The following is an 18,373-nucleotide window of genomic DNA, read 5'->3' as shown; positions in this document are numbered from 1 at the left end:
TGTGTGTGTGTGTGTGTGTGTGTGTGTGTGTGTGTGTATAATGTGTATGATATTTCCTAGGAGACGTGAAAAAATGTCTAGTCACCCCAGACAAGGAACCAACGACAGACTAATGATTCTTCCAAAGTCCAACTTGGCAAGCCATGATGAGTTTGGGGAGGTCACTTATGGGACTGTGGACGAGGGTCACTTAGGGGACTGTGGACGAGGGTCACTTAGGGAACTGTGGACGAGGGTCACTTAGGGGACTGTGGACGAAGGTCACTTAGGGGACTGTGGACGAGGGTCACTTACGGGACTGTGGACGAGGGTCACTTACGGGACTGTAACTGATAGGTCACTTATGGGAACATGGGCAACTCACAGGCAGCTGCATCAGGGAAAAGCCCAGCTCAGCATGGGAGACGACTCATGAAAGCTGCAATCCTGGCACTCTACACGGAGGCAGTCTCACAGTTGGGCCTCCTCCCAATTCCTCCTCTCTCTCCCCTCCTCTCCTAGCTCCTTCCCCTCCCCTCCTCCCCTCTACCGTCCTCCCCTCTACCCTCCTCTCTGCTCCTCCTCTGTTTTGCTGCTTCTGTGACCTTGGGGAGGCCTTGTGAGTCTTGTGGTTTCAGCTCCAGGACTATAAGGCTGTTTACTTCCCGAGTCTCATGAGCCTGTCCTCAGTCCTGGAGGGTGTGTGTCCATTCTGAGGAATCAGTACACAGCAGCGCATGCGTGTGTGTGCATGTGTGTGTGGTGTGTGCATGTGGCATGTGCCTGTGTGCCTGTGTCTGTGTGCCTGTGTGTGTGGTGTATGCATGTGTATGTGTGATGTGTGCATGTGGTATGTATGCATGTGGTGTCTGTGTGCATGTGGTATATGTGTGTGTGGTGTGTACATGTGTGTGTGCATGTGTGGTATATGTGCGTGTCGTGTGTGAGTCTATGTGTGTGATGTGTGGTATGTGTGTGTAGTGTGTGCATATGTGCGGCATGTGCCTGTGTGTGTGGTGTGTGCATGTGTGTGTGAGGTGTGTACGTGGTATGTATGTGTGTGGTGTGTGTGGTGTGTGCTTTTGTGGTATGTGTGCATGTGGTATGTGTGTGCGTGTGTGTGTGTGTGTGTGTGTGATGTCTATGTGTCTGGTATGTGTGCATGGTGGGGGACTGGGGGGCATCCTGCTCTGTCACTCTGTGCCTTATTCCCTGGACTGGGTGTCTCACTAACCTGGTGTGTGCTGTCTTTGTGGTCAGGCTGGCCAGTTAGCAAGCCCCAGTGATCCTCTGTCTCCATGCCTGTGCCCCACCAGCCCTGAGGTTACAGGTGAGCCCTGCCACTCTCCCCACTCTTTATGTGGGTGCTGGGGTCCTAATTCAGTTGCTCTTGCGTACATAGCAAGCGTAGCTGCTTCACACACTGAGCCATCTCCCTAGCTCCTGAAGTTTACTTTAAACTACTTCTTTGCAAGGTGCTGGTTTAGTTTTTCTCAGTTCTCTGCTGATCTTGTGGGCACGGGTGTCAGCTGGGGATGCCAGGTGTAGCCTCTTCTTAAGGACACATTGTCAGAGCCTGTTGTCAGTCCTGTCACTATGGTGAGAGATGGAAACCTGGCCCCTAGGCAAATGGTGTCTGTGTGTTTGAATATGAAGGCTTTGAGATGGGAGTATTGAGATGATTTATTAACCTGTTCATCCTGTCAAGGAGGAGTCCTGGCCACTGCATTGGAGAGATGTATTGCAGGGGGAGTTCAAGCCGCGGGGAGGGGGGGGCAGAGGGAGCGCCAGCCACAGAGGGAGCAAGCTGTAGGGGGAGCGGTGGCTCTTCTGTTCCCAGTGGCCTTCTCCACAGGCATGTGATGGGATTGACTCAGACTTTTAATCATGCAGTTTCACTTGACACATAGAATTTTCTTCTCAAAATATATGGCATTGTGTTAATTAAATTTTCCTAGTCTGGAGGGCCTCTTTACAGGTGTCGCTCAGCTGAATGCTGTCTGGGATTTTGGCTGAGCCTTTTGCACCCTAGGGGTGGGGGTGGGGTGGCAGGGCTCCTGGGCAGAGGTGCTGCAGAGGATCAGAGCTGACGGTGTCTGTGTGCGTCTCTGGGAGGCTTCTGCATCCCCAGTACCTTGGAGCTCTTTGCTCCTGAGCAGTGGGTACATTTTTGTAGCTGCTTAATCTGCCCTTTATAAAGCCGTTGAGCCTTGAGCTTCTTCAGTCCCATGTTTTCCAGGTTCCTTATGTGTCTTTAGGTGATGCTGTTCCCAACAGGAAGGGTAATAAATGATATGGAAACAAGTACACGCAGGTCCTTATCAGTTAGTAGTGATAGGACTGTCTGAGCTTGCATGTCCCTCGGTGTTCTCCATCAAGGCTGATTCCCAGATGAGCAGCCTTCTTAGGGTCTAGCTGGGACCTGCTGAGACAAGACGGGGAGCTCTGGTTTTGATGGTTTCTTTTTTTGAAGGTAATTGTTTTTGTGGTAATGAAGGGAAAGGGATCAGCCATGTGCCATGCCGTTAGTACTTGGTTTTCCTGGGACATGCCCCAGCGGCTGGCCCCAGCGCCTCCAGGTGGACCAACTTGAAGGTGACCTCCAAGCTGGGCGGTGACTGTTGCTTCATAGGAGAATTTAAATGTTTGTTTTTCTGTGGGTCGTGTTGATAAAACCAGTACGCACAGGTGTAAATATAAAGGTGAGACAGTGACAGGCTCGCCAGGCTTGCCGCACAGCAGGACTTTCAAACAGCTCTGGAATCTGGGGAACAGAAGCATAACTCTCTCTCAGTCCAACCACCTGTCAGTTCTAAGTGGTCATTATTTCATCATTTTGCAATAAAAGATAATAGTATAACGATTTATAGTTCGTGGCTGATGTTTTAATGTGTCCCTCTGTTATGCTGGCTGACAGTGTGTGATTACAGGAACCACTTTCTGGGTGACATGTGGTAATGACTCCTTAATAGAGGGATAAGTCAGAATTTAAATCACAGTGCACTGACCAGCCTCAGCCCTGCCCCACCCCTCTCTGCAGGGGGTGGTCTTTGTGCTCAGTAGGGTGCTCCTTACCCAGCCACTAAAGGGGTATCTAGAAACCAGCCCCATGTGGTTCTAGGGGCCATGGACATGAGGCCGCAGGGGTTGGCAAGCCCAGGAGGTCCCTCTACCTCTGTCTTCTGTGTTCTGTGTTCTGTGTCTGTGATTTGATTAGTGTGAATGGAAAACAAGTGCATTGAACCGAGTGCTGAGAGTGTGTGTGTCTGCGCACGCGCGCTTCGGGGAGATGGATTTGCCTCACTGTCTCCTGTCTATCCCCTGCGTGTCCTCCATCCGCTCAGGAATCAGAAACCTCTCACTTGAACCCTGGAATGAGAAAATTGCAAATGGAAGACCTTTGAAGATCAAATTAAGTATTGTCTACTTGGCCCAGGTCCCAAAAACTTTAAATGAAAAGATGTCATGCTAGGCTTAGTGGTTCATGGCTGTCAGCCTGGCACTTGGGAACTAGAGAGTTGGAGGCAGGAAGGTCAGGAGTTCAAGGTCATCATCAACTACATCATGAGTTTGAAGTCATCATGGGCAAAACAAAAATAAAAATAAAAAACAGACCTTAAGGTGGTTTTCACCATAAGAGGCGCTGGGCTGTTGAGCTGGGGTCCTTACTTAGCATCTAGAGGAGGACAGTTACATTGCTGGTGTCTGCTTGGTGATACACTCTGACACCCAAGGGATTCTTTTTTTTTTTTTACCTTTTTCTATGTGTGTGTGTGGTGTGTGTATGCATGTTCGCATGTGTGTGGATGCACACGCATGTGGGTGCATGTACAAGTGTATGTGCACATGTGGCTCGAGATTGAAGTGAGGAATCATCCTTGATGGACCTTCTACCTTGTTCATCGAGGCAGGGTGTCTCAGCCAAACCCAGAGCTCACTGATAAGGCTAGTCTTGCTAGCCAGCCTGCTCTGGGATCCCATCTCTGCCTTCTGAAGTGGAATTACCAGAGGTTACCACGCCCACATTTGTGTGTGTTTCTGGGGATCCCAACTCCAGCCCTCATGCTTGCTTGAGGTGCCTCCCAACCCGCGTGTGTTTTTTTTTCGTGGTGCTGTGGTCTCTTCCTACATAAGGGCACCAGGTGGAGCCTGTGCTGGCCCACACAGGGTCTACTCCACAGAGAGTGCTGGTTGGCTCGCTGCCTTTCCTGAGGGTTGTGAGCCTTGGTGTCAGCTCGGTTCAGCTGTCCCTGCTTTCTGTCTGCAGCTCTTCTACTTCCACACGTCCTTGAACCACCCGAACATCGTGGCTGTGGTGGAAGTTGTCACCGAAGGCAGGAAGCGGGATGGTACCCTGCAGACGCTGTCCTGTGGGTTTGGAATTCTTCGGATCTTCAGCAGTGAGCCAGAATCTCCCACTGCCGCGGCCCAGGACAAACGGTACCCTCATCCGGGTCTCTGATTCTCGTGATGACTTAGCTGGTGACGCTGCAAAGCTGCGTGTGTAATGATGCGCCGCGAAGTCGGCTTTGCCTCTACTTCCTCTTCTCTTTTAGCCAAGGAGCGAAGGAGGATTTTTTTTGTCAAGAGTGAAGACTGGCTTTAGGCACAAATGTCAGGTTTGATGTGGCATGCTGTGTCATGAATTCTGTAGGATTTCAGGCAGCTCACTTGCTCACCCATGCTCCCAAGGCTGCCCCGTGCATGCTGAGTGTGGAGTAGGAGTCAGCTAGCAGTTCACAATTGAGCGCTGCTGTGTGCCAGGCTGCTTAGGAGCCAGACACACACAGCAGATATGCTCCCGTGTGAGCCTTCAGCCAGGGCTCCCCTTTATACTGCTCTAGATGAGGCATCCTCAGCCTCGGCACACCAACGTTCAGGGCTGGTCACTCTGCTGTGGGCCCGTCCTGTGTTCTGCAGGATGCTGGGCAGCAGTCCTGGCCTCCACCTGCCAGACACCAGGAGCATTCCCCGCCCACTGGCTTAACCAGACATCTCCCTAGATACCGCTAAACCTGTGCTTGGGAATGCCAAGCCTTGGTGAGAGGCTCCGCTCCAGCTGCAGGGCCAGGTGCTATCTTTCCTGGAACTTTTCAGGGTTTGGCTGTTCCATTGTCTTCCTCTGTCTGTCTGTCTGTCTGTCTGTCTGTCTGTCTTTCTCTGTATGTGCAAGTGCCCTTAGAGGCCAGAGGAAGGCATCAGATCCCCCACAGCTGGAGTTATAGGCTATTGTGAGTGAGCTGCTTAGTGTGAGTGCTGAGAACGGAACATGGGCGCTGAGCTGTCTGTTCAGCCTGTTTTCTAGCCTTTGGATCCTTGGGCTGCAGGTCTGCAGGACCTGTTTGGCATGATGCAGAGAACCAGCAGGGAACTGTCCTCAGCCACCTGTGTTTCTGCAGAGGACACGACTACCAGCATTTAGAAGACTCCTGGCCCTTGGTGACTGATGTGTTAATGAGATGCGGGTACTTAAACTGGTCTCCTGGTCCTGTTTTTCAGGTTGAGGCTGTATCATGGCACCCCCAGAGCCCTCCTGCACCCACTTCTTCAGGACCCCATAGAACGTAAGAGACGAGCCTGGCCCTGGCAGTGTGTCTTGAGTGCCTGACTTTGCTGAGTGTCCTCTGGCTCCCCCGTCCTGCCGTCTTCCTCGGTGTGAACTCTGTCTTAGCACAGTTTGTAATGGTTCTGGATACCTGTGTCATGGGTTTGACTTCTTCACAGTGTAAGGAATTTCAGTGGACCACTCCAAAGGGAGGGCATTGCTTTGTGGCAGTGGAAACTGCCTGGCTCGATGGTGGCCTTCGAAGTGAAGCAGTTGCTGTCCCTTACTGGCCCCTTGCTGTCCACTGAAACCATTAACCATGGAGTCACTGGTTATCGCCAGTGGGGAGCCTGTCCAGATGAGGAACATTCTTCAGGAAGGCATGTGCCTCCGCATGGGGGTGCAGAGGACGCAAGTTGGGAGGTTGGCTTCAGAGGGTAGGGCCCCTTCTCTTCCTGCCTACATAAAGGATGGGAGGAAGGGATCATGGGGTAGGGATGGGCTGGAAAGGCATCTTAGAGGCCCAGCACAGATGCTGAGCTTGCCCCAGGAGGGTGTGGATGGGGAAGAGGGAGCAGGTGCATCTGCTTGCCTCATGTTCTTGGCAATGTGACTGGACTCCTTAAAGGGAATTGTGTGTGTGCCGTGTGGTCCACGTTAAATGTCAGACAGCCCAGACCCTCACAGCACTGACTGGCAAATCTCAGGATATGGGAGTAATCAGTCAGAAGCTTAATTTTATTTGTAAAGATTGATTTTTAGATTCTTTTAAAATTAAATTATTATTTGCCAAGATTTTTTTCATGAAGAATCCTTAGAATCAGGTGTTTACCTGGCCTCTGTTCTCGGACCTGCTCTGGAGTTCATGAGGAGGCTGTCTGGGTGAGCTCTGGGTAACCTGTCTGTGCCCTTGACATTCCTGGAAGCCTTGAGGCAATGGTGACCCTTCCTGTGGTTCGGAACTGAGGAGGTGCAGACAGGGGGGAAGCCTTCCCCATCCCTGCCTGTGCCACAGTAGCTTTTGTCTCTCCTGTGGATTTTTGGGCCCCTCTAGGCTGCTCAGGTGATGTGGGGGCCACTGCACACCTTATGTGGCCTCTTGCTTTTGCCCCTCCCACTCACTGAGCTGCCTCTTGCCTTTGTTAGCTTGGGAATACTCTGTATTGATCCCCGGGAAGCACCTCATGGTTATGACGGGTGGCATGCCCTTGACCTGCTGTTCCATGATTAGATGGAATCTGCCCATACCCGTGGACACACCTCTTACGTGGACAGTTAGGAAGCTCTGTAAAAGCCAGCATCCAACGTGGCTGCAGTGGACAGCTGCGCTGTGTGTGGGCCCCCTGAACCTGGGGCTGCTTATGTGGAAGGCAAGCCCATGGGGTCGAGCATTTGTCTTTTGCTGTATCTTTCCTGCTTTCCACCTACAGAGCTGATGGTGGAGCTCTCCCCACCAGCCTTGCAGGTAAAATGCCTTTTGGCCGCATTTTAGATGTTAAAGTGAGCAGAGTTCATGATTGGAGTTAAGTATCAAAAATAGTTTCATGAGTGCTATTTTCTGTTGGACACCATGGGTTGTCTACAACTTTTTTCATGAAATCAGTCAAGGCACAAGATGAATAGTCTATAGACATAGTCAGGATCTTACCCAGAACTGGCCCGAGTTCTCCTACATGGATGTGGGGGTGGTGGGGTCCCTGTCAGTGGAGGATATCAGTCCTGGCTAAGACTGATCATTTAGCATACACGTGGAGGGCTCACGTTGGCTCCCCTTCCCTAGGGCCTATGTTTGGGGTCTGCCACATTTGCATCCCCCTCTCTCTTTTGTGACAAGTTCTCCCACTATCCCCGGGCCTGGAAATCTCTTTATAGCCCAGGTTGGCTTTGAACTCACAGAGATCCACCTGCCTCTGCCTCCTGACCTGAGTGCTGATGTCACTGTCCTTGCGTCTCATTCTTGCTGTTCCCTCAGCTGTTCCCACCCTCCTGCAGGCTGGCCCACCTGCCCTGCCTGGGGGGCTTTAGTTCTTCCTCCCACTTCCCCAAGGCCTTATCTGGACCGTTCTTGTTATTGGGGTCTTGTGTGTGTGTGTGTGTCTGTGTGTTTTGCCATCGGCCCAGGAAGGGGCCCTGCTGGAGAATGACGAACCTGGCTCTGGCTCTGGCTCTGACCTGTTGCCCCTAGTACCCTCCTGCTTCTTTGAAGGGCTGTGACTCAGGAAGTCAGCTTGGGCAGTGTCTTCCCGCCTCCCTCTGAGGGTAGGGGCCACCCGTGCCAGGGAAACTGTACAGTTTGTTCTGTGGTTGCAGAAATTCAGTTTGTTGCATTAAAACTTGCCATTGCAGGACAGGCACAGTGCATTCACCTGTTCTAGCCTCTAGGGAGGATGAGGCAGGAAGACGCCTCAGAGTTCAGTGCCAACATGGGCAACAGACGGTGAAAGTCCCAAACACAAACACAGTGAGGCAGCGGCTCAGTCAGTAAAGAGCTTGTTCGGCCTGTGTGAGGACCTGAGTTCCATTCTTAGAACCCACGTAGAAAGCTGGCGCAGTGGTGTGCTTGTAATCCCAGCAAGGGTGGGTGGAGCAGGAGTCGAGGATCTGGGGAAGCTGGTGGGCCGGCTTGACCAGCTTGGTGCAGTTCTAGACCAGGGAGGGGGCCTCTGTCAAACAAAGTAGAAGGAACCCGAAGAACAGCACTGGAGGCCCTCCTCTGACTTCCATATACATGTACCTACACACGTGCATGGGCGCACATACACAGATGCGCACAGACGTACACAGACACACATGCACACAGAGACACATATAGAGACATACATGCACGTATATAGACACACAAGCACACATACGCATACAGAGATACACATACACCTGAGACACACAGAGACACAGACATATACATATACACAGACATACATATACAGACACACACACACACGTATACATACAGAGGCACACATACATACATACAGAAACACATACACATACACACAGAGGCGCACAACAGAGACACACACACACGCACCAAACAAAAACTCAAAGATACAAGATCTTGTCATTTGGGTTTTATTGATTGTTTTCGCTTTTATTTTTTGAGATGAGGTCTTGCTGTGCAGCCCAGTGGGAACTTGATGTCCCACTATACGCCCCAGGCTGCGCATGCTGGTACGTCTGACTACACCTCAATCTCAGGTCACCGGGTGGGTCCCTACTCTCCTCAGGAACTAAGCTTTCTGTTCTGTTTTGGCTGATTTGACTGGCAGTGCCCTTGATTTTAGCCCACATGTGATGTTCTCCTCCCAGAAAACAAGCACATGACACTGATGGAGAACTGCAGCCTGCAGTATACCCTGAAGCCACACCCACCCCTGGAGGCTGCCTTCCACCTGCTCCCCGAGAACCTTCTGGTGTCTGGTCTTCAGCAGATCCCTGGCCTCCTAACACCTCATGGGGAACCAGGTAAGGTGTCCTTAGGTCTCGCCACTGTGTGTCTGGGTTAGTTCAAGGTCAGACCTCAGAGGACTTGGGCTTGTCCTGGTGGATAAAGGTGATTTGGCTGGCCGCATGTCCCCTAGAAGGTCAGCAGCAGGGGCTGCTGTGTGTTCCTTAGTAGGTGAGCAGCGGAACCTGCCACGTGTCCCCTAGTAGGTCAGCAGCGGGGCCTTCCGTGGGTCCCCTAGTAGGTTAGCAGTGGGACTTGTTGTGTGGCCCCTTGTAGGTCAGCAGCAGCTGGGGTGGTGGGGAGAAGAGGTAGCAGTGACACCTCCGCTCAGTCCCTTCCTGGAGAGCATCATGGCTTCACGTGTGTTGCTGTCTTTGCTCAGGAAGAACTGTCACACCTCACCCTTCTGTCTCTGTGGCCCTGCCGGGAGAGCCACCATCACAGACCTTACCCTTACTGGGCTGTGGGATCAGTGACGTCATCATTATGTGGTTGTGCTGAAGTAGACATGATAGGAAATTGAAGTGGCCTGTTGAGGGGTGTTGAGCACCATCACGTTGCTGCGCAGGTGTCTCCGCCGTCCGTCTTCACGAGTTTCTCATGTTCTCAATCTGAAACTTGAGGTCTCTGTGTCTACTAACCACCAATTCCATTCTGCTCTGTGTGTCCCTGGCACCACCCCCTTCAGTGGCCTCTACACATGGGTCCACTCTGGGTCGCTCAAAGACATGACGTCCTACTGCATTTGTCCTTTGTCGCTGGCCTCTCATCATGTCCGTGTTCATCCGTGTTGTGCTATGTCAGTTTCCTTTTTTAAGGCTGAGTAGTAGCCTGCCTTGGGTCGGCCATGTTTTCTGTATTGTTTACCTGTCGCTGACACTGGGTGGCTTCGGCTGCTCTGGTTACTGTAGCTGTGAATCCTGCTGAGCTGAGACTTGATTATTTTGAAAAACTGAAATTTGTGTGAAAGGCTGGTAGTAGCTCTTGGTGTGACGTTGAGAAGTTGACTGTCCAGGGGTGGACAGGTCAGCCCTGCACAACCACAGACCATGGTTGGGTGTGTGCTGTGCCTGGGGTCAGCTGGATGGTCCTCCTACCTGAGTACTGTTGGATCTGGAGTGCTAATGTCTTGTGTGCCTAAGGCCTGGCCGCAACCTTGCACTGTGTGGGGGTCGTGGAGCCTTGCTGAGGAGAGTTAGCTCATCGGGACACAGCTTGGAAGGGCTGCTGGGACCCCAGCCTCCTTTCTCTTTGCTTCCCAGGCCTGTGAGGTATAGACCTCCTCTACCACATGATCTTGCCGTGATATGCTGGGCTGCACATGCCCAGAAACAACACAGCCTCTGAAAGGACGAGTCATAAAACTCCTTCCTCTAAGCCGATATTCTCAGGCAGCTGTCCCAGTGACAGAGAACTGACCAGCACATGGGCCTGTGCCCTTCTGGAGGCCTCCTGAGGGATCCTGGAGAGGGGACCGCACCAAGCTCTCTCTACAAGTCTGTCTTGGATTTCTAGGTTCTGCCAGAGCCTGCTGTCCTGGCCAGGCCGACTCTGTGGGAAGAGGTGGCTTTGGCATTGTATGTGGGTGATGAGGTTGTGCTGAGGCCTCATGGACATGTTCAAGCCCCAGGACAGATGTGCTGGTTGGTGACACTGTCCCTGTGTGTGTCAGGCCAGATCCATGTTGGGTCAGTCAGCCGCGCCCGATTTCCGAGCTTGGGAGTCCACGGCCTGAGGTGCATCTCTCCGGGGGTGGCTTGCCCACAGGTGTCAGTGGACTGCAGATGACAGGACCCCACAGGCCCCAGGGACTGGCTCCTGCTGATGACTGTGCACCGTGGACCTGCTTCTACCATGACGGAGTGCTCAAGGAGGTGCTGGCCCTCACTTCCAGACTGGCTTCTTCTCTGCACCTTGTGTGAAACTGTGGAGCGAAGGAGCTAGGGCACAAAGCAGACTTCTGGGTTAAAGAAGCTGAAGGAGCAGAGGGCGCAAGCCTCAGGCTCTTCACCCTGCACTTGCTGTTCTCCTGGGGTACAGAAGCCAGTCAGGCACACCGTCATGTGAGGGCGCCTGGGAAATGGTAGAAACAGCCAATGGCTTTTGCTGCCGTTGCCTAAAGTCTGATGAGTGGAGCCAGCGCAGCTCTGACCGCACTGCTTTGACTGACAGGAGAGAGCTCTGACTGTACCATACTTCAGGAGGAGGGACAGAAGGAGCACTCAGCAATGCCTCTGGTGACCGTTTGCTCAGCCTGTGTCTTGCATGTGGGATGATGGGCTGCATCTGTGCCTCACAGACCCTCAACAGTAGGCTGTGAGCTTCTTCCCGGATCCTCTGGGCTTTTGTGACCATCCCTTTGGAAGGAGGTCTGGACCTGATGAAGGTTTGCAGCTGGAAAGGCCAGGCAGAGGGGAGTCGTACGTGGAGGTGCTGTTCGTCTGGTTTTGTTTTGAGGCTATGTCGGGAGTGTGTGGAGTGGCGTCAGGACCATTACAGCCGGGGCAGCTCCACTCCCCAGGCTGACTTGAACTTGTCAAGTGAGGCTGCTTTCTGGTCAAAGCAAGTGCAGCCTGCTTTCTAGAACTGGGACCCAGGCTGAGGGCCAAGGCTGGGATTGGTGGAGTTTCTGGGGGAGAACTGGTCCTGCTTCATCCCTGTCTGCACCTGCAATGTTGCCCAGTCCCACCATCTTGCTCTGAGACTCAGTCCCGCCTCTGCCTTCCATTTCCCTGCCCGTTTCCCTTCTTCCTGGTGGTCTTAGGAAGGTGGTATGCTGGGTGGAGACAGACCAGAAAGGCTTTGTGGGAGAGAGGGCTGTTTCTAAGTTGCAGCTCACACCCTGTCCCGTGGATGCCGTGCACATGCCCTTCTTGTCATGTGACCACTTCTCAGCCTGGAAGGACCTGGCTCATGCTGTGCCCTGCCACAGACCTTCTGCCCCTCCTCCCTCGTGTTGGCTTTAACATCCCACCTGTTACCTGCCCTATCTTCCTTCCCTCGCCTGCTGCCAGCATCTCCATGTGCTTGTTGAGTTTTACCGAGTGACCAGTCACTGACATGCTCAGCTCCCTCGGGGCTCGCTCCCTGCATAACCCTTCTGTACTAGCTGGGCACTGGCTCCTGGTCCTGCTCCCAGCCTCTTTCTAAACTTGAACTTGTAAGAGTGGTCTTGAGAATTGACTGCCTGTCACACCGTGGGCTTCCTACACAAGGATCATCATGTTTTACCTGCTAGATCAGAATTTTGTGGCTGGGCACTGGATTCTGCATTTTCTTTCTTTTTAAAAATATTTTATTTATTATTTTTATGTGTAGGAGTGTATTGCCTGCATGTATGTGAGTGCACCCGAGTGCCACGGAGGTCAGAAGAGGGCTTCGGATTCCCCTGGAACTGGAGTCAAGGACGGTTTGTAGCCGCCATGTGTGTGCTGGGAATCGAACCCGGGTCCTCTGCAAGAGCAGGTAGTGCTCTTAACCACTGAGTCACTTCTCTAGCCCCTGGATTCTGCGTTTTAACACAGCAACACGGTCTTGTGGGTGAGGCCTGTGTCCCTGAAGCTGTTTTATCCCTGCGGCTTTGTTCCCTCAGCTCTCCCCGTGCTGTGTAGACACTGTCGCTCTCCCCGTGCCCATCTGAGGACCTGTCATCCACCTTTCTTCAACGGCTCCACAGCAGTGTGGGGTGGCCGCAGTGAGCAAGGCTCCACACCAACAGTGTCGCCCCAGCTGTGCTGGTTCAGTTGGAGTTGGTCTTCCACGCGTCCCTCCTACAATGTAAAGATTTTTAATTAAATAATCCTTATTCAGTAATTTCAGGAAAGTCTAAAAGTTCTCCCTCCACACTCACCCTGCAGAGGAAGCCCGAGAAAGCCATTTCTCGGAGCTTAATGTATGCCTTTTGCATGTTCCTTTGTGCACTGATTTATTCAGGAAATAGCCATTGAACAGGTGCTGTGTGAGGGAGGCCCTGTGCCGGCTTCTGAAAACATGGCATCAAGCTCTTAGGAGAACTTAGTAGATCTTTCTGGAATGAATTTAAGGGTGGCTCACAAGACCAAGCAGTCCAAGTACCCTAGGAGGTGTTTTAGAAAGACTGCGGCCCGCACACCTGTTCTTTTTCCCGGAGTTCCATCCTGCTGGTCTTGTTCTGGGCTCTGTGTCCTGAGCCAGGTAAGTTACTGTCAGGAGGCTGTGGCGGTGGCAGCTCTTGGGTGTCATAGGGTGTTTCCAAGGGCTTCCCAAAAAATACCCAGGGAAGGGGGTTCATTTTGTTGAGGGTTTGCCAACATACCCTTTCTCTGCCATGCACTTGGGGCATCTCAGAATACAGTGAGTCCTGTAGGGTGGGAGTGTTTCCCGGAGGAGCAGTGCTGGTCATGGGAACAGCGTTCATAGCCAGAGATTTGGTGATAGATGGAATAAAGCGGAGAACTCATAACGCGAGGGCCGAGAGCTGCTGGAGGAGAGCCCAGCTGGGCTGGGACTCATGTCCCTCCGTCACTGCTGTTGGTGTTGGTGGTCGATAGAGTGACTGAGGCCCGGATGATGCTTTTGGATAGTAAAACCACATTGTGAGCCATGCAGAGGCTGGCAGGCCCACAGTGAGCACTGCCCCACTCCTACCTGAGGTGAGTGTGTGAGATTCACCACCACTCCAAGTCTTGGCTGTTTTCCGTTTCTAAAATCAGGACAGTAACAGGGCCAGCTCTGGAAGAAGTGGATGGATCGAGGCGAGGAGTGTCAGGAAGGCTCTGTCTTGAATTCTGCTGCAGTCCACTTCTTCCGTATCATGCTCTGAGACTCCGATCTTTCTCCAATGTAGGCTTTTCCAGTGCATGGACACTCGGCTCCCACCCAGCTGCCCCTTCCTCCAGCCTTGGCCTCTTGAAGGCCTCCAGGATGTGCTCTAGAAGGCTCTACCTATGCCTCTGTGCCTTCTGTGCATGGTATTGGATATTGTGTTTCTCAGTCTGTGTCCTTACTGTTTGTGGAGTTATCAATTACCTTCACCAAAGTAGGCTTTTGCCCCCCAAGTCATGGCTTGTAGTCTTTCCCCGTGCTCCTGGGTCTGTGCGGAGCAGCGGAAGGAATCCGCGTCTCTGTACCCTGTGTTCCAGCCCAGGCAGAACAGGCGACATGTTCCTTTCTCTCAGGACTCAGTCAAGACTGCCAGTGGTTAGGGACGGCACTCGGGAGTGGAGTGACCTCCCAAGAGTCACAGGCATGTCTGAGCCTGTGGTCTCTTGATGGGCCATCTTGATGACATAGGGTTATGATCTGCATCAGGTGAACATGTGCAGGTGTACCTTCTCTAGGGGGCAGAGGTCGGGTGTGTGCTGGTCTGACACTCACAGCTGTTCCCTGGAAGGACTTGTCTAGGAGAACCATCTGTGGGAACACTGCTGTGTGGGTGGCTGCCATTTGCTCTCTGGTGAAGACCGTTGAGGTCTAGAGTCAAAGAGTTGGCCCAGGGCTTTGCATAGATTTGGAGTCCACACCAGGCTTGGCCCCCAAGCCCTCCCTCATTTCAGTAGCACTCCTGAAAAGTTCCTCAGCAGCCCCTAAGCAGGAAGAGTTTTTGGCAGACCTCGCCTCCTTCCTATGGACTGGCCCTGAATCAAGTGACCAGCCCTTGGGCAGTCTGGCTGAGGCTGTTTTCTGTACGCCACACTGTAGGACATCATGAGAGGCCCCTGTTGGCAGTTAAGACTGAATTTTCTCTGCTCAGCTCCCCACTAGGCTCTGTGTTCCAAGCTCTGGTGGCTGGGGCCTTCAGTTCCTGCAGCTGGCCTGTCTCCAGCCCTTTGTCCCCCTGTGCTGCTGGACACGGGCATGGCCTCACGGGTGTGTGAGCCCCTGTTTCGTGTTCCAGTTCTGTCTCTTGTAGGTGCTGGAGCTTGGTTTCTTTTCTGGGTGCTGGAGCTTGGTTTTTCTTCTAGCTGTGGCTCCAGGGCAGTGGGCTGCTCTCGACCTGAGTTTCCTTTGTTTGGGCTGAAGCCCATGCAGAGCTGGGTACCTGGTTGGCTCTCACCACCCACCTGCTTCAGTTTGGACATTTGATTGCTCTGTAGAAGAGTACTACCCACCAGCTGCCAGGAGCAGCGTGCCAAGCCTTGTGAGGGCAAGGATGGCCAGCTCCTCCTTCCTGTCCTGTATATGCAGGTATGGAGTCAGGGTCAACACTGTGAGAAGATGGGTAAGCTGCCACTGCCCTTAGCTATGTGGTTGATGAGGGTGGGGTCATACCTCTTCTGCCCAGTGACAGGGATGGTAAGTGATAGGCACTGGGCGTGGCCAGTCAGTTCTGAGATGTTGTGCAGACAGCAGCTTCGGACCGCTCAGTGCCCCCAGGGCCTTTAGGAGATGAGGGTGCGGTGGGGGTGTCCTGAGTTTCTGGCACCCAGGCCCCTGGTGGAGGCCACTGTGAATGGTCACAGTGTCAGCAGACCTGCCAGTTGGGGCTCAGACTGGGAGGAGGAGTTACTACCTTTCACCAGATACAAGACTCCGAGACTGCTGCCTCTTTCTACCACTGAGGTCCACGTGGGTTCTCATGTCTGCTCGTAGAGGCCTACACCCTGTTTCTGGTCTGTTCTTGTGGCCAGTGTCTGAGTGGTAGGATTGCTGGTAGCGTGTGGTAGGTCAGAGTCGTGAGGAGGGTGCTGTCCTGCCAGAAGTGTAAGGTCAGTGTGGAGCCTGCTTCCCTGTCTGCTCCCGGCGACATAAATTAATCTGCAGAGCAGTAGTCTGCTTAGGGGAGAATGGGGTGTCTGAGGAGACAGAGCGGTCCCCCCTTTCCTCTTTTCCTATCTTGTCTTGCCTCTTCCCCCCATCCTCCTATGTTGTACTCAGCCCTGTTTTGCCATAATGCTCTTGGCTTGCTTAGTGCAGCCTGAGTTCTGGGCATGTCTCAGGGACCTCCATGTCCACCGCAGGGGCCCCGTGGCCTCTCTGCCCCGTCTCCCTAGAAGCTCTGTAGGGCAGCGGGGTCCTGGGACTGTGGGTGCCTCCTTGCTGCTCACGTCACCCCAGCTGTTGAGGGCAGTGTTTTTTGTGCCTGTTCTCTGGCCTTGGTGCAGGGAGGTCCCCAGGTCAGGGTGGCTTCAGGTGCCCACCTGGCTGTTGCATAGTGGTGGACAGTATAAAAAAAAAACCAGTTGACTGGCATGCAGCTCAGTGGTAGGGTATTGGCCTAGGTGAGTTGTTGGGTTTGATCACCAGCAAACACACATGCACACAGTTGTACAGATACTTGCGCACACACACTTTACATACATGCACAGTCATACACATGTGCATTTGTACACACATGTGCATGTCTACCCATGTGTGTATACACACACACACACACACACACAAGAATGTATCTTTGTCACCAGTTTTTATTAGACAGTTTAGTGACATCAGGCCCACTCACACTGCTGTGTGGCACCACGCCAGCCGTCTCCAGAGTCCTTGGCGCAGACGAGGGCAGACACAAGCTCGTCCACACTGCTGACCTCCAGCAGGCAGCCTCAGTGCTCTTCCGATGGCTTCCTCCGTGTTAGCTCAGTTGTTCATTCTCTCCCTGTCCCTCCTTTCTGTCAGGAGGTGGACCAGGCACCTTTGAGAGTCCTTCCCTGCCTCAGCCTCCCAAGTGCCAGGATTGCAAAGTGCCTCTGTGATCTGCCAGCTGGTCTCTTTTTTAACCATGAAATTGATTTCTAAGACTCTAAGACTTCATAAATACCTAATCACCAAAGCATAGGAAGAGACGGGGATGGGCAGAGGGGGAAAACAGTAGCAGTAAAGGGTTCCGCAGGGTCCTGGGAGTGGTTGGCTTTTCCTTCATCCTCCTGAGACTCTGCAGAAGGTCGCCCCAGCTGCCTTGGGCCCTGCCCTCAGCTCGGCGTGGACACTCAGCCCCACAGGGCCTTCCCTGTCCTCTGGTGGCCCCCAGGACGTGCCTCTGGATGAGGGCAGAGGGTGGTGTCGGCCAGTGTACTTCTCCCCCGTTGCTGTGACATGCACCTAGGTACTCCTGCATGCGTCCAGGTGGCCCAGGGCAAGCATGGCAGGGGAGAAGCAGCAGTTGCAGTGGGCGGTGGCCCTGCTGAAGACAGAGGTGAAAAACCAAGCTGGAGTGAGGCAGAGGGCTGCTTCCCTCTACTCTGTGCTCCTCAGCCGCCAACTTGGAAACTGTTCCTGGGGAAGTTTGACTAAAATTTGGATGGCAGGTCCTGAGTCAATGTAGTGGCTCAGCCAGCTTTGTCCTGCAGGGGGTCTGGTACATGGTGTGAGGTCTGAACAGCGCCTGAGCTGCCTTCCCACCAGCAGGTCCCGTCACTGTGCCTCAGGTGGGAGTATGGTGCTGGGCGTCTGCTTGCTCACCCAGGGTGGCGTGAACCTCTCCCTGTTCCAGGCGATGCCTTGTGGAAGCCACGCTTTCAGAAGCCTACCACGTGGCACCTGAATGACCTCTTCTTTACCCTGTACCCCTCCCTGGAGAAGTTTGAGGAGGAACTTCTGGATCTGCTTGTCAGCGACCACTTCCGGGAGGTATGTCCGATTTCTCACCTGTAGCAACTTAGTCTGAAGAGGAGCTAGGGCTGGGGTCAGGACTGGTGTAGCTGCCAGCATCTGGGCATGGGTAGAACATCCTGGTGATGCCCCCCCATTTGTTATGGAAGAGGGCACTCTCTTTCTCTAGATTGTCAAAAAGCAGAGGCCTTAGAGGGCCCATTTCCCCCAGGTCAAGTCCTGAGTAGTGAGGAGTGAGGCTAGTGCTCCAGCCCGAGACACCAATGTTAGCTTTGATAGATCGTGAAATAGTCTTCATTTATGATTAAATTACATCACCAGGTAAGGGAAACACATGAAGTGCTTTGCATCTACCGAGACTTTGAGACCAGGTGGCTCATCTCAGGAGGTGACTGGAGGTGGCCCTTCATGTGGTTTCTGTCAGTGGTGCACCCTCATGTGACACTGTGAGCTCTGCAGCTGTGGACCCAGCCCTAGAAACTTCTCCCTGAGAGCCTGGGTGGGAACATACTGCTATTGATTCTGAAAACATGGGTTTCTTCGTGTGCCTGGACAGGGCATTTGAGGGTTGTTTGTCCATGGGGCAGAGGCACTGAAGTGTCCACAGTGAGCATGGCACACGGTTCTCTGGTCCCATGTTATTATGTACAGGACCGAGGCTCACCTGCACATGGGATGCACTGGGGTTTGTGCTCCAGCCCTGTCTTATTGCTGACCATTCAGGCTGTGAGACCCACCGCCTAGGAGATGAGCTCTGGGTTCCTGCCGCTCCAGCATCTGGTCTTCCAGGGTGTTCTTCGCAGCCTGTTTGTGCTCCAGGAGAGCCTTGAATACCTTTGCATGCTGGGGTCTCTTGCTTCCCCTCTGCCCGAGGCATCACC

General features: G+C 53.1%; 1 protein-coding gene across 12 annotated transcripts in view; it reads left to right on the top strand.

The window, feature by feature from the left end:
• Positions 1-18,373, top strand: part of Nphp4 (nephrocystin 4) — a 114,082-nt gene that overhangs the window by 15,162 nt on the left and 80,547 nt on the right. For 9 of the 12 annotated variants that reach the window (XR_003847660.1, XM_029558289.1, XM_029558285.1 and 6 more), the window contains 4 exons: positions 4,247-4,419; positions 5,479-5,543; positions 8,831-8,986; positions 17,347-17,510. Coding sequence is in view for 11 of the 12 variants with exons in the window: in XM_029558289.1 (XP_029414149.1) it covers positions 4,247-4,419; positions 5,479-5,543; positions 8,831-8,986; positions 17,347-17,510 (558 nt within the window). In the remaining variant the exon portion in view is untranslated. The remainder of the gene's footprint in view (positions 1-4,246; positions 4,420-5,478; positions 5,544-8,830; positions 8,987-17,346; positions 17,511-18,373) is intronic. The other 3 variants (XM_008822399.3, XM_017795414.2, XM_017795415.2) reach the window with 1 other exon arrangement.

This window comes from Nannospalax galili, unplaced genomic scaffold (genome assembly GCF_000622305.1).
Source record: "Nannospalax galili isolate Female #2095 unplaced genomic scaffold, S.galili_v1.0 scaffold1488, whole genome shotgun sequence".
NCBI classification, from domain to species: domain Eukaryota; kingdom Metazoa; phylum Chordata; class Mammalia; order Rodentia; family Spalacidae; genus Nannospalax; species Nannospalax galili.
Note: the sequence above shows the minus strand (reverse complement) of the source record. Positions and strands in the feature narration are given on the sequence as shown.